Raw genomic sequence first — 15,017 nt, 5'->3', positions numbered from 1 at the left:
TGTGAGCCCCTCAGGGTCCTGGGATTTTCCCCAGCAATGGACCCATCTAAGCTTAAGTGGGATTCAAGCAAGAGGGCCAGGAGGAGCCTGGCACTGATGGGATGGGCCCCAGGCTTCCTGCTCTGGGCTCAGCGAGCAGAGGCAGGTGAGGATGGAGCAGCTTTCTCCCAGGTAGCCCGTCCTCTGCCCAGGATAACCAATCTGATAGTCTCAGGTCTGTTATAAGGCTTTACAGAATAGTAAAGAGATAGATTTAAATAAAAATTTTAGATAGTGGTCTCAGGCTGGTCTCAAACACACTATGGAGCAAAAGAGAAACTTGAATACTTTTTCTTCCTCCTGCTTCCCAAGTGCCGGAATCGTAAGTGGGCACTACCACGCTTGACTTCAGATTGTGTGAGCATATTTTTATAAAAGATTTATTTATTTTTTATTTCTTTTTTGTGTCTAAGTGTTTGTTTGCATGTGTGTATACACCAGACATGTGTTCCTGGAGCCTATGGAGGACAGAAAAGGGCATTGGACTCCCCACTCTAACTGGAATTAAAGATGGTTATGAGATGACATGTGTGCAGGGAACCAAGCCTCTGGAGGAGCCGCAGGTGCTCTTAACTACGGAGCCGTCTTTCCAGCCCATGTTTTGAGCATATTTTAACTTTCAAACTTGAGAGCAAAGAGGCTCTTTTATCCCAGTAGAGGAGCTCCAGAGCCTTTGTTCATTCATTTCCTTCCAAATAACTCTGTGTTAAGCTTGTGTTTTCCCAGGAGAAACAAGTGTCTGCTCTGGCCCATGGAGGGGTGTGACTTTGGATCTGAGCCCATCTGAGGCCAAGGTCCTGCTAGCAGGTGGTAGTAGATTGTGCTCAATGGCCAATCTGTGACCCTTCCCTGGGGTCATTCCCCAAGGAGACTGTCCCTTTCTCGCTCTCTTTTTTTGTTTGTTTGTTTTGATTTTTCAAGACAGGGTTTCTCTGTGTAGTTTTGGCTGTCTTGGAACTCACTCTGTAGATCAGGATAGCCTTGAACTCAAGAGACCAGCCTGTCTCTGCCTCCTGAGTGCTGGGAGCAAAGGTGTGTGCCACCACCACACCACCACCCAGTTGACTGAGTGGTACAACTGAGGCCAGTAACCACAGCATCCCTATCCTCATTGTCATTGGTTTTGTCTACCTTCTCGTGTGTGTGTGTGTGTGTGTGTGTGTGTGTGTGTGTGTGTGTGTATTGTTGAGTATTGAACCCAGGCCACATGCATTCTGGATACACTGTTTGTCACTGAGCTATGACCCCTACAGCCTGGTTAACTTTGCCTATTTTATATGGCAGCCTTTGAGCCCATGCGGATTAGTTGTGCCAAGGGCTGTCAGAGATTTCATAGCTTCTAGAGTCTGAGGGATCTGCAGAATCACACACCTATGACTGGACTCTTGCTGTGGGCCAGGTGTTTAGGTAGCTTTCCTTTCTTTCTAAAGAGAAACCGTCTACAATTCACCCCTGTGCTCTGACGAGCAGGGCCTCTGAAAACTCTGCTGTCCAAGAGCAGGTCAAAGAGAGGGGGCTGCTGGGTAGGAAAGCTGACAAGAGCCAGCAGGACTGGCCCTGATCCAGCCTCCAGTGCTCTGGAATCCGGGTGGGACAGTGTCATCCAGAATCTGCAGCTAGGGGAATAGTGGGTGGGGCAGAGATGGAGGATGTCACACAGGTCAAGTTAGGACTCAAATTAGGCTTAAAACTAATCCAACTGCACCTTCTGTGACTTCTAGAAATGACTCTGCCTCGCCTGAACCCAGAACCACATGAGACGCTGCACATGGTAAAGGACATTCTAGAACGGTGCAAGGCTTGCCCCGACCACCCTGAAGACCCAATAGCCCAGAGCCTGGAAGCAGTGTCCAGCAGAGTGAGTTCAGCTGACAGTGAGGAGCCCCCCTTCTGCCTGGATCCTGAAGATGACTGGACAGATCCTGAGCCTCTGGACTCACTGCTGCAGGTCCTGAATGCCCCTGGTTACGAAGCCCACTTCCGGGGCCTGTATGACATCTCACTTCCCTGGCTGAGCACTGTCCTCTGTAGCTTTGACGATGAAGAGGAGTTGGCTGGACGCTTGGCACAGGCCCGAGGAGTTGCCAAGAAAGTCAATTTGGGCATGGCCTTGGCCAGGCTCTGCCTCCTGCTGGGGCGACTGTGTGCCCGGAAACTGAAGCTATCCCAGGCCCGGGTGTACTTTGAAGAAGCCCTGGGAGCTCTAGAGGGCAGTTTTGGGGACCTCTTCCTGGTGGCAGCAGTGTATACCAGCCTGGCTACTGTGTACCTAAAGCAGAAGAACGGGGAGAAGTGTTTACAGGTGGCACCCAAAGCCGCAGCCCTTCTCCTCGGGACACCGGGCCACGTGTGTAACACAGATGCCGAGCTCCTGAAGTACACACTGCGCAGGGCCATCTGTGGCCTCAGCCCGCAGGCCGAAGCCCGGGCCTGCTTCTTGCTGGCCAGGCACTACACCCACCTCAAGCAGCCTGAGGAGGCACTGCCCTACCTGGAGAGACTGCTTCGCCTCAACAGGGATGTGGGGACCCCACAGGCCTCATGGCCTGAGGACTGTTACCTGCTTCTGGCAGACATCTATGGCAGGAAGTGCCTGCCCCACCTGGCACTGAGCTGCATCAGGGTGTCCTCACTGCGGACTAGGTGCTCTTTGGCCGGCTCCTTGAGGAGCGTGGACCTGGTACTCCAGAATGCTCCTGGGCCAAACAGCCAAAGGAGGGCAAGCCACCACCTCCCCTCCCAGATTGCTTACTACCTCAGGCAGGCGTTGGCCTCTCTCACTCCGGGCATAGGACAGGCACTGTGTGGACCTCTATATGCCAGTCTAGCTCAGCTGTACAGCCACCATCAGCAGCACAGCCAGGCCATTGCCTTCATGTCTCAGGCTGCAGAAGCTGACACTGCAGCTGGGATCCACGCTGTCGTGGACCGCTTGGTGGCACTTGCCTGGTTGCACATGCTTTGTGGGAAGAGCGTAATAGCCATGGACATCCTGAAATCCATTTCAGATGCAGCCGTGGCCAACAAGGCCCAGGAGTGTGTGATGACCAACATGGTAGCCATGGCTCTGAAGAGGACGGGCAGGACCCGACCGGCTGCTGAAGGCTACTTCCGAGCTCTGCACATGGCCTACGGCCAGGGCCACCTGCAGAGCCAGGCAGTAGTCCTGGCTAACTTTGGGGCCTTGTGCCTACAAGCTGGTGCCCGCAGCTTGGCACAACACTACCTGCGGGAGGCTGTGGGGCTCTTCTCCCAGCTGCCCAGTGGTGTGTGTGGCCGGGACTTCACCCAGGTTCTCCTGTGGTTGGGCCAACTATGCACCCGCCGGGCCCTCTCTCAGCAGGCCAAGTGCTACTACGAGTGGGCCTTTCTGGTGGCTGTGGAAATGGACCATCTGGAGAGTAAGTACCACCCTTGTCCCCTCTTCACACCTCCTGGGGTCTGCGTGTCGTTCCTTATTCAGAGTTCCCTGGGGTGGGAGGCAGAGGACAGAGGCTATTTGTCCTCCAGGTAGTAGAAACCTGAAGATGTTCGCCACCATCATTGATGCAGCCTCTTCCTGTGCTGGGCTAGGTATAATGACATAGGGAGTGAGCCGAAAGTACCTTGCTCTAAGGACTCCACACCCTTGCCCCAGCACCGGAATAGAGGTTACCTTAGACAGAACACTGAGCTAACACAAGCCTGGGGTTCTGTGAACCAGACCTCCAGGTACATTGTCTGCAGCCCTGAACACCTCCCATGGCCTCTTCCTAGAAGTCATCAGAACCTTACAACAGATCAAATTCACCCACAGGGACCTTGTACAGGTGTGATCCCAGCCCCATCACAAGTGAGACCATGTTGTTCTTGCTGGGGTCTGGAGATGAACAGAAAATCGATGGCCGGGTAAGAATAGCCATAGAGAGAGTGATCCATATGCTCACAGGCAGCTCTACTCCAGCCTGTGGCTGGCTGATGTTTCTTTGGTCTGAGACCAGAGGACTGAGGAAAGGTTAGCCAAGCAGGGAGAACTGGGTAAGGCACAGGGTGACTGAATCCATGCACTTTGCAGTATTGAATGGGAAGCCTTGGCTGGGGTGCTAAGCATGTACCATGAACCCCAGCCCGTGGTTTGCCCCTTTACTAAGAGGACTGGAGAGCCATCAAGTGCAACTGAACACTCGCTGTGACTGTGGGGAAGACAGAATAAGTGAATCTGCCTGGAGTCTGTTCTCCAGCAGAGACCTAACCCACACTTGAGGTCTTACGGACACAGTCATGTAGAGGGAACAAAGGAGGAAAGCAGGGTCCAATAGGTAAGGAATTGGCAGGACAGATTCTGGTATGAAAGGGACCCAGGGAAGTCTCAGGTTACATCCTTCCTCTGTGGGCCGACTTCCACAGCCTCAACAACACGGCCACAGAGCCACCAACCCATCCTGCCAGGCCTCCCCAGATACCCCTCAAACTTGGACAGCGGCAGCAGAGGGCCTAGCAGTATGTGTCCCTCCTCCCCTGGGAGGCTGAGGGATAATGCCGGGGCCACAGGCCAGGTCATCGTTGAGCCAGTGTTGGTGCAGTGCGTCTTTCTGGAAAGTGTTCTGGTGTGTTGATGGGCAGTGGTTCACGGCAGTCTGTCCTTTCACAAGACTGTCAGCAGCGTGCACCCTCTTTTCTGGTTTTAGAAATTTGCAGCCTCTTTTTCTTGGTCAGGCTGGCGAAAGGTTTATGATTCTGTCGAGGTTTTCAAAGCATCAGACTTTGGCTTTGCGAGTTTCCTCCACCGCTGGCCTGCTCTCACCAGCATCACATCTGCTACGTATTAGCTCAGTAGGGTGGGAGTGGAGGTTTGAGGGTTTTCCTCCTCCCTCCCCCTTCTCCCTTCTCTTCTCCCTGTCTCCCTGTACCCCTTCTTTCCTTTCCCTTCCTCCCTTCTCACCTTCACCTTCTCCCCACTTCTCCCCCTCCCTCCCACCTCCATCAAAAGCATTCACAGCTATAAGTTTCCCCCTCAGCTCTGCTTTTCAACATCCTTTAACTTTCTATTTTATTATTATTATTATTATTATTATTATTATTATTATTATTATATTGTATGGGTGTTTTGTTTCATATATGAAATGTGTAGCTCATGTGTGCCTGGTACCCCAAAGGGTATCAGGTGCCCTGGCACTAGAGTTACAGGTGTTTGTGAGGCACCATATGGATGCTAGGAATCAGCCCAGGTCTTCTGCAAGAGAAACCAATGCTCTTGACCGTTGAGCCAAGTCTCCACCCCAATCATCCCTTAAACTTCTATGCTTTTCTTTCCCTGTGTCTCTTCCTTTAATCTCTGGCTATTCAGGCATGGGCAGATTACTTTCACATATCTGTGAACTCACCAAATTTTCTGATGTTATTGATTTGTTTGTCTGTCTGTTCAGCGGGACTGGGAACCATCCTAGGGCCCCATGCATGCTAGACCAATGCTCTGTAACCTTTCTGTATTCCCAGCCTTCTTTTGCCTTTTACAAAAGATGAGGTCTCACTAAGTCGCCCAGCCTGGCCCTGAACTTCTTTTGTAGTTCAGCTTTGTTGCTGTGCAGCTGAAGAACACCTTCCTTATGACTTCCATCCTTTTGCATTTACTGAAGCTTGGCCAGTGTGTGTCTTTAGAGACTGCTTCATGAGCCCTTAAGAAGCCCTTGAGGTCAGGCTGGCTTATGGCTTAGGCCTTCTGCCTCAGTGTTGATTTCCGGGTTGTCTTCACAGCTGGGGATGCCACATGGCTCCCAGCCCCTCCCTGGCTTTGGGATAGCCCAAAGAGCCATGGCTTGGAGCCTGGCCTCCTGAATGAAGCACAGGCTTGTGGGTCCTGGGCTAGGCTAAATCTATTATTCTTGTGGCAGGCTCCAGGCAGGATGCTGGCTGTGGACTATCCATGTGTCCAGTTGTATTGAGCTGCTATTTCCCTGGTCGCTAGGCTAGGGTGGAGGTGGGGAGAATGCGGTGAGACAGACAAAAGGTGTGGACCAGGGCAAGCACCTGGACAGGGAGGACCCTTCCCTGGATTGGCTGGAATGGCCAGCACTATCTGCAAGCTTCCCTGGTATGTCAACTAATGGCAACATCGTGGCATGCTATTCTACAGACTACATAGCCTGGCTCTGGGCTCAGTATTCTTCTTTTTGAGGACCTGACTCATGAAGTAAAGCAGAGGCAGTCATACACTGGGACCTTTAACCCTTCCATACACAGGCCCTGGGGTGCCTCCGAGGGGATGGAGCCAGGAGAGTGACATCCTGTCTCTGTCCCCGCCTAGGTCAGTTACAGGCTGTGCAAAAGCTGTGCCACTTCTACAGCAAGGTCATGCCCAACGAGGTGCGATGTGTCATCTACCATGAGTTCCAGCTGGCACTGGCGCGCAGGACGGCTGACAAGGTGCTGGAGGGTCAGCTCCTGGAGGCCATCAGCCAGCTCTACCTGTCTCTGGGCACCGAGCGGTAAGAGCACCAGCGTTGGGACACAAGGCCTGGGGGAGCTCCCCTGCCAGGAACCAGCCACATCCCAACCCCTCAGGGCCGGTATCATTCCACTCATGACATCCGAATCCCAGCATAGGCTTCTCTGGTGAGGGACTAGCCCTCCTACCCGCCTGTCCCCACTTTCTCAGTTACACAAGGGTCCCCGATACAGGCATTTCGAAGCCACCCATGCTATGGTTGCTGCTGTGAGCTGACCTCCACTCGCCCCTGGTCTTTAGTTGTCATTCTGGGGCCAGAGCAGCTGGGTGTCATTCACCTGCCAGACATATGGTGGTGGCCACATGTTCTTCAGGCTTCTCACCATAGAGGGCAGAGCCAACTTCCCTGGAGCCGGATCTCGGGGTCATGTTTAAGGTGTGACCAACATTGAAGTTCTGGGTAGCCTGAAAGCTGGCAAAATCCTCAACAGACACCTCCTCTAAGGCAGGGATACTGAAGGAGGGAAGAGCCCGAGATGCTCCTGTCCCAACATATAACTCACAGCAGGAGCAGCGGGCTAGCGGCCTAGAGCAACCCTTCTGGAGTATGGCCCTGGACTGCTATCCATCTCCCTGGGAGCTTGTTGGAGGTGCTGAGCCCAGGCCAGGCCTCAGGTCAGAAACTCAGAGCAGGGACAGTGACTGCTGAGAGCATCCTCTGTGCCACTGCCGTGTGTACAGTTTGAGAAACCCAGCCTAAGATGTGAATTCTGCCCTATGCCAATGTCTCCCTAGTACCAGAAAAGAAAGAGGCTGTGTCTTAGTTAGGGTTTGTTTATTTTTATTTTATGTGCATTGGCATTTTGCCATGGGTGCCAGGTTTCTTGGAACTGGAGTTACAGTTGTGAGCTGCCACGTGGGTGCTGGGAATTGAACCCCGGGCCCTCTGGAAGAGAAGTTCGTGCTCTTAACGTCTGAGTCATCTCTCCAGCCCCTAAAACACCATGACTACAAGCAACTTGAAGGGGAGAGGGTTTATTTCCATTTATACTTCCATATCATAGCCCCTCACTGAGAAGTCAGGGCAAGAACTCAAAACAGGGCAGGAAGCTGGAGGCAGGAGCTGATGCAGAGGCCATGGAAGGTGCTGCTTACCTGCTTTCTCCTAGAGCCAGAACCACCAGCCCAGGGATGGCACCACCCGCCATGGTCTGGGCCCTCACACATCAGTCATCAATCAAGAAAGCATGTTGCTGGCTTGCTCACAGGCTAGCCTGGCGGGGACATACTCTCAAGTGAGATTCCTGTTTCCTAATGACTGGCTTCTGTCAAGTTGCTATACAATTAGCCATTACAGACTGGATTCAGCCTGTGTATAGGGTTACTTACACAAAGCTGCCTGTCTTCCCTCTGAAGAATTCCCCTTGTCTTTCCATGCTGTGTTGGGGTGCCTGGGGCAGGACAGGATGCTCCCTACAGAGGATCCCCTCAGGTCCTGACCTTCCAGACCATTCTGGAGGCAGATTCTATTCTGACGCCTGTGTCTGACCCCAGGGCCTACAAGTCTGCTCTGGATTACACCAAACGGAGCCTGGGGATTTTCATTGACCTGCAGCAGAAGGAGAAGGAGGCGCGTGCCTGGCTGCAGGCCGGCAAGATCTACTATATCCTGCGCCAGAATGAGCTGGTGGATTTGTACATCCAGGTGCGCTCAGGGCCATCAGGGTGCACTGGCTTGCTCGTCACCACCTACCCCACCTAACTACCACTCATCTACCCCCAACCACCTGTCTACCCACCTAACTACCCATCTCACCCACCATCTACCTGCCTAACTACCCACTCATGGATACCCATCTACCCACTCACCTACCCATTTACCTGTCCACCAACCCACCCATCCACCTGTCTGCTCATCCACCTACCCATCCACAATCAATCATATATCCACCCATCTACCCTCTCAACCTACCCATTTACTCACCCATTCATCCATCTCCCTGTCCCTCACTCCTTGCCCACCCATCCACCTGTCTACCCATCTGTTCACTCATCTGTCCATCTGCTCATCCATCACTGTTGAGTACCTACGGGATCCCAGGGCCCACTCTGGCTCCCTCAGTCTCCTTCAATGCCCAGACTATCTGACAACCATCTGAGCTCCCTGGGCAGAGGGCGGGCTCCTCACAGTACCCATCTTTGGCAGTACATAGCAAGTGCTCAGTGTGTATAAGGATGCTGTGTCTGCGCTGCACAGAAGGACTTGCTTCAGTAGCTCATGGTCCATTTACTTCAAAACATGTTTATCATAGAAGCTGTGATGCTTCCCAAACACAGTGTGATCTGTACAGATAAGGAGCACAGGGGCAGCACTGTTCACGGAGGATCTAGAATCAAGGAAGGAGCCCAGGGCTCAGAGGGTCCCTGGGCTGTGGCTGGTAGCTGCTTGGAGAGGGCCGGCTGAGCCTGAAGGCAAACAGCTTTGAGTCAGGGTGGTGAGCTAGCGCCACCTGCTGGAAGAGAATACTAAGGTCCAACCTAGAAGCTAGAGAGTGAGTAGATTTAGTCTCATCACTGAGCAGGTGTTTGTTGGGCATCGTCAATGCACCAGGCATTGCAGGAATCCCTGGACACAGCAGGGAAGCCGCAGCCTCAGGCCCTGTCTTGTGGCACTGATGGGCGAGAAGGTGGGCATGGATGGGTTAGGAAGAAGCAGGATGTGGTGGCAGCCACAGGCAATGTAGGGGCAGGGAACTGTGATTCCAACATGGTGGGCAGGCCAGAGTCCAGGTCTCAGTTGTTCTATGCTCACCTGGGCAGCCCACACCTGCTGGACTCTTGGGCTACAGCTGAATCGACACTTCCTGGCTCTCGGGTCCTGAAGGTTGCTCTTCTCAGAGCCACAAACACACAGAGACTGAAAGACTGGCGCCTCCAAGTGTGAGGCCGCCCATCTTGGAGGCATGACCACCCCAGGTGGTACTATCTCCAGAGAACTTCTGGTTCTTACAGGTGGCACAGAACGCAGCCCTGTGTACTGGGGACCCCAAGCTGGGGCTGGAGCTGTTTGAGGCAGCTGGGGACATCTTCTTCAATGGCTCCTGGGAGCGGGAAAAAGCTGTATCTTTCTACCGGGTGAGTGGCCACCATACGCTTCCCACCTGGAGATAGAGAGTGGCGGTGTAGTTAGCTTTCCTAGAGTGATCTTTGAGTCCTCTGTAAAGCACAGTATATGCCTCATGCTAATATCTGAAGCAGCCCTGGTTGGGTAATCCTGTCTCCTTACAGATGCAGAAGCTGGGCTTCGAGAGGCCTAGGCATGTGTAAAAGGCCACATAGGGTGCCAGGAAAGACATGGCTTCTCCTCTGTCCTCATGGCTCACAGTGTACAGCTGACTCTGAGCTCACATGTCATGCATTTTAGTAAAGTACTTGATTGTCCCGCTTAAGCCCTGTCTCCTGGGCAGAGAGGCGCAGGCTGTGCTGAGGCTGAAGGTGTAGTTGACTAGTAACATCCCAGCCTGAGGTCTCAGGACAGAACCATCCTCGGTCCCATGAAAAGACCACACAGTGGAGGATGGTGGCAGTTCCTTGCACACATGTGGGCCCAGGAGGTATTGCATGGTGGGCACTGCAGAAACCTAATCTCAATATGTGGACAGGACCGGGCGCTGCCCCTGGCTGTGACCGTAGGGGACCAAGAGGCAGAGCTGCGCCTGTGTAACAAGCTGGTGGCCCTTCTGTCTGCATTGGAGGCACCCCAGGAGGGCCTGGAGTTCGCCCATGAGGCCCTAGGACTCAGCATCACCCTAGGTGAGTCCCCAGCCCCGTGCCCTGCCCTGCACTCCATCCTGTCCCAGGACAGTGAGCAGAGCAGACATTGCTCGGCATCTCCCATCTTCTGCGCAGGCTGGCTGAGGCCCACGGCAGCTCTGCTGAGCTGGCAGGATCTAGCCCTGGCCGAGCACAGAGCAGGCAAGGACATAAGGGCAAGAGAGCTCTGAGGCTTTCTCCTCTTGCTGCACCAAATGCTGGCCAGCTGCCTTCCACACAGGTGGACTTGTATATGCTGTCCTCTCCCATGTCCCTTCCCCCCTCTCCTGTCCTCACCTGTCTGCAACCTGTTGCTTAGTGCTAGGCTTCCTTCTCCCCAACACTGAGCCACTGACTGGGTGTCTGTGCTCCTCCCAGGAGGGAGCCCCGAGTGAGGCCTCAGGCCTGCAGGAGGAATGCAGCTGAACTCAGAGCACTGAGTATGGGCTTCATGAAGTGGCACTCGAGCCCACCCACGCAGGTTCCCTGTCTGCAAGGCTAAGCCTGGGGCTCTAAGCATGGCTCCCTAAAGTGCCAGACTGTGCTGAGCATATAAGGCAGCAGCCACAGCCAGTCACTGAGCCCTGTGCCTGAGAATGCATAGATCATGGACGGGCCTAACTGAAGGCACCCCCTCTCCCCAGGCAACTCCATGTAGACACAAAAGGGGGCATGTGAGCCTGAAGCTTTGCCAGATATGGAAACAGAAAGGGATCTACTGTCATTAGTTCACTTTACAGCTGACAAAATGAGTCTGGGGACAGGGAAGACGTAGCTAGAGCAGCCTGGTTCAAGGCTGTGAGTGTACACAGCTGCCGTGATGTGCTGTTGCATTTACACGCATGCTCCCCCACCCCTGACTGGCTCATGCCATGCCTGCCCCACTGGGCAGTGTCCTCACCCCTGCCCCTCCACCTGCATCCCCAGGTGACCGCCTGAATGAGCGCGTGGCCTACCACCGGCTGGCCACCCTGCACCACCGGCTGGGCCACGGAGAGCTGGCTGAGCACTTCTTCCTCAAGGCTCTGTCACTCTGCAACTCACCCCTGGAATTCGACGAGGAGACCCTGTACTATGTGAAGGTGTACCTGGTGCTGGGTGACATCATCTTCTATGACCTGAAGGTGGGCAAGAAGGGGCCCCACCTGGGGTCGAGACCTTGCTCTCCTGAGTGTGAGGTCTGCACTTACAGTCATTGCCGCCCAGCAATGGCCTCGCGTCCTCAGGGAGCAAGCCCCGGCTGTGAGAAACCAGCAAGGTCAGGATATAGCGCTAGTTTCTTGTGCTGGTCAGGCTTGGCCTTCTCAAGTTACAAGAAAAGGATACAGGGTTACCCTATACCAGTAGTGGAAAAGGAGTTAGGGTGCCTCCTGGATGTGGTGACCCCCCAAAAAAACATAAAGGGACAAGGACATTTATGAGCATTGGCCCCTGAGATTCACATTGCAGAATCCAACCCACATCCTGATGCCTCTTCCAGGAAGCCTAGCTGAGTACCAGCCTTTCCCCACAAGTCCTTATTGAATTCTGTGGCATTTTCAGTCCTTGTCATCTGCCTCACAGTGAAGGAAATTGAGATTCCAGAAGGGGTATACCGATCACAGGCTCCCTTTCTGAGTCTTTGCTAGTCACAGCTCCAGGTACATGTGTGAATCTGAGCTGCCACACATATGTGCAGACACACATGCTCCAACTCTTCCTGCTTAGCTGGGTGCCCTTTCCTCCAGAGCTTCTCTTCCCCCTGAGATGCAGTACCCCCATGCTTCCTCCTGTCCCAGCGATAGCCAGGAAGGAGTGGGCCATGTATGGAGCCCAGGGTGAGGAGTGCCCACCACCGTATATGGCCCACTCTGCTCTGTTCTCAGGTACTGGCTCTGTGGGCCTGGTGCAAGAGGAGATATTGGTAGATCTTGGACTTTTTTGCCAGCCAAGGGGACTGTCACAAATGCTGAACAAGGGGAGGCAGACTGGGTGGGGTCTCAGGAAGCCCTTCAGTTCACTCTTTTGGAGACCTCCGAAAGAAGTTAGGGTAATGGGAGACTCCTGGGGTGGGTCCAGAGGGAGTTTGCATCCTATTGGGATGCTGAGTTTGAGGCAACGATGCTCTTGATCTGGGAGAGGGGTGTATTATACCTCATCTTAGTTCCCAGGGAAATAGGCCACTTGTACAAACACTCTGGGGCCAGGAAACCCCCAGAGTCAGGGAGGCTCTGAAGTCCCAGGGGATCCACCTCCCTCAAGGAAGGTACCATACAACCCTCTGGAATGACTAGGGGCGAGGCACAGTAAGATCCAGGCAGCCAGGAGGCTCAGGAGAGAAGCAGAAGCCATGACAAGTCAAGGCCTGAGGTTCTGCAATCCTGGAGGAAGGAGGAAGCTCCAGAAAAGGGGCACAGATGTGTGCACAAGGTGGACCTGAGGGGCAGCCATAAAGCTGTTCCTGGTCTCCTGGATTGCTGGGGTAGGATAGACCTGCTGCTGCTCTGAGCTAGCCCCCAAGCTGGTGTGCCCTTTGCTGGGACAGTTTTTAAAAAATGATGTTCAAAGACAAGGACCAGAAAACTCTAGCCCTGTTGGAAAGAGGCTAAGTTATGATTGTGATGGGAAAAGATGGGATGCCCTCATAGCACCCTGATTTGGCCTATGGGTCAACCATTTTGGGTGGGTGTACCCTGGTGTAGTGTAGCCCTTGGGGGTTGCTCCAGGTACCCTCCCCACTCACCGCCCCCCCACCCCATGGCAGCGAGTCAGCTAAATCCCAGTCAAACACATCTATCTGCAGGATCCCTTTGATGCAGCTGGGTACTACCAGCTGGCACTGGCAGCGGCTGTGGACCTGGGCCACAAGAAAGCTCAGCTGAAGATTTACACACGCTTGGCCACCATCTACCACCACTTCCTCATGGACCGGGAGATGTCCCTCTTCTTCTACCAAAAAGCAAGGACCTTTGCCTCAGAACTGAACCTCCGCAGGACCAACCTGGTGCCCCAGCGCTTCTGTGGCCTGGCATCCTGGCTGGCCCCTGGCTACTCATCCTGACAACCTGAGAAAGACTTGTACAAGAGGACTTTATTTTTCGGGTGTGGGTGACTTATTTGGGGGGTGGGGTGCTGAAGAAAGGACCAAACAGTAGTAAATATCTTTCAGCAACTGCAGTATCTTCAAGGTGTGTGCTATGTGTCCCAGTGGGTGTGTAGGCACTACCCCCTCCCAGCTCTCTGACCCATTTTTCTGGACCCACTCTGCAGCCTGTGCCCACCTTGTCTCCAGTGAGGACTGAGCCCAGCAGGTGTTTTCAAGGCCTCCTGCTGGCTCTCTTGTGGTGTGGCCTTTGCTAGTCACTTACCTCAATCTCTGTTCCCTTGTCTATAAAAAGGTAAGGTCATGATTGTCCCTTGGCAGGGCCTAAGGTGGCCTTGTCTCCCTCTCTGCTTGCTCATGCATCTGACACAAGCTTGCGTCTTTCATCCTCCCAAGTTAAGGTCATGATGGCCCCTTTTGACAGTGGGAGATATGGGGAACCCAGAATATCCATGTCACAGCAGGTAGGAACTGAACCTCAGAGCCAAGTACAGGGACCACTCTGCCTGCCTACAGGGACGTGGACCCTTTGACCTCCAGAGCAGCTTGTGGACATCACCACCTCTGGTGATGTCAGGAGAGCCATGGGCCATAGGAGGAAGATTCTCCCTGCTCAGTGTCCCTTGGACCAGGCTTGTCTGGCCTGCAGAGTGCTGCCATTTGCTGCCTGAGAATGGCCTCATGGCCACGCTTCCTGCCATTGCCTGCTCCCCTCTGGCCTCTGCTGTCACCTAGTCCCTGAGACCTGGTGTCCCTCGAGTCTCTAGCCCAGGCAAGGTGCTTCAGACAGTTTCTTTACTAAGCATGGACACCAGGGCACGGGAAGGTTGGAAGTGGTCGGAAATGCTCCAAGCCCATGGCTTCCGGTGGTGTTGACAGTGTCACTGTCCTGCAGCCCCCCTGTGTCCCACAACACTATACTCTCCCTCAAATCTCTCTTTAAGACGAACACTGCAGGCAGGAACTGGGGTGTCCACTCTGAACAACTTTGCTGAAAACCAAGGAGAATTATCCACTTTTCAAAGGCTGAAACAGATGATCCTCCCTGTCTCCCCACCAGGGAGCAGCAGAGAACCTTCCAGAATCAGTTCCTCCCTCACCCAAGCCCCTTAACCGGTTGTGGACAGGATAGTCCCATTTCTGAGTGGGCTGGGCCACAGGAGGAGAGGAGGTAACCTTCTTGAAGATGAAAGGTAATAGTGACCCACTCTAGGCTCAGCCAGAGTCGTGGTAAATAAGACCACTTGGCTGAGGTCAGACCCTGCCTGCTGTTCAGCAAGGAGTCGTCCACAGCCTGGGGGTCCTCAGTTGCCAGCTGTCTCTCTTTGAGCCCAGGTTGGTCAGCCCTGAAACAAAGTGGCTGCCTTGGGGCTGAGGTGAGACTTGGGTAGCAGCGTGCTCAGGAGATTTAGGGTGTTCCCTGAGCTGGCCCTCCACAGAGCTGTTTCCTATTATGATGCTCATGATCCCAGGATACCCCCAACAGCCATACCATGCTATACCAAGGCTGAGTGACACTGGCCACTGTCCTAACCTCTCAGACCTTCTGTCTCATCATCTGCAACCAAAGAAGCCCTGCTTTGAGTTTCTCTGCATGATAAGGAGATTCAACACGGGCCCAGAGCAGGCTGCAGAATCTCTGCCGAGGCAGGAGTGGAG

The 15,017-nt window shown here is 53.8% G+C and overlaps 1 protein-coding gene across 3 annotated transcripts in view; it reads left to right on the top strand.

Moving 5' to 3' along the window:
* The window catches only part of LOC121459210 (SH3 domain and tetratricopeptide repeat-containing protein 1-like), a 43,067-nt gene extending 29,696 nt beyond the window's left edge, over positions 1-13,371 (top strand). For all 3 annotated transcript variants that reach the window (XM_041668723.1, XM_041668724.1, XM_041668725.1), the window contains 7 exons: positions 1,761-3,440; positions 6,323-6,503; positions 8,018-8,168; positions 9,476-9,598; positions 10,126-10,276; positions 11,204-11,400; positions 13,059-13,371. In XM_041668723.1, the coding sequence (XP_041524657.1) occupies positions 1,761-3,440; positions 6,323-6,503; positions 8,018-8,168; positions 9,476-9,598; positions 10,126-10,276; positions 11,204-11,400; positions 13,059-13,316 (2,741 nt within the window). In that variant the 3' untranslated portion in view covers positions 13,317-13,371. The remainder of the gene's footprint in view (positions 1-1,760; positions 3,441-6,322; positions 6,504-8,017; positions 8,169-9,475; positions 9,599-10,125; positions 10,277-11,203; positions 11,401-13,058) is intronic.
* Positions 13,372-15,017: the final 1,646 nt, after the last annotated feature.

The sequence above is a fragment of the Microtus oregoni genome, unplaced genomic scaffold (genome assembly GCF_018167655.1).
Source record: "Microtus oregoni isolate MIOR12 unplaced genomic scaffold, Mior012 000019F_ref0000042, whole genome shotgun sequence".
Classification (NCBI taxonomy): Eukaryota; Metazoa; Chordata; class Mammalia; order Rodentia; family Cricetidae; genus Microtus; species Microtus oregoni.
This window is presented reverse-complemented; position numbering and strand designations above follow the sequence as displayed.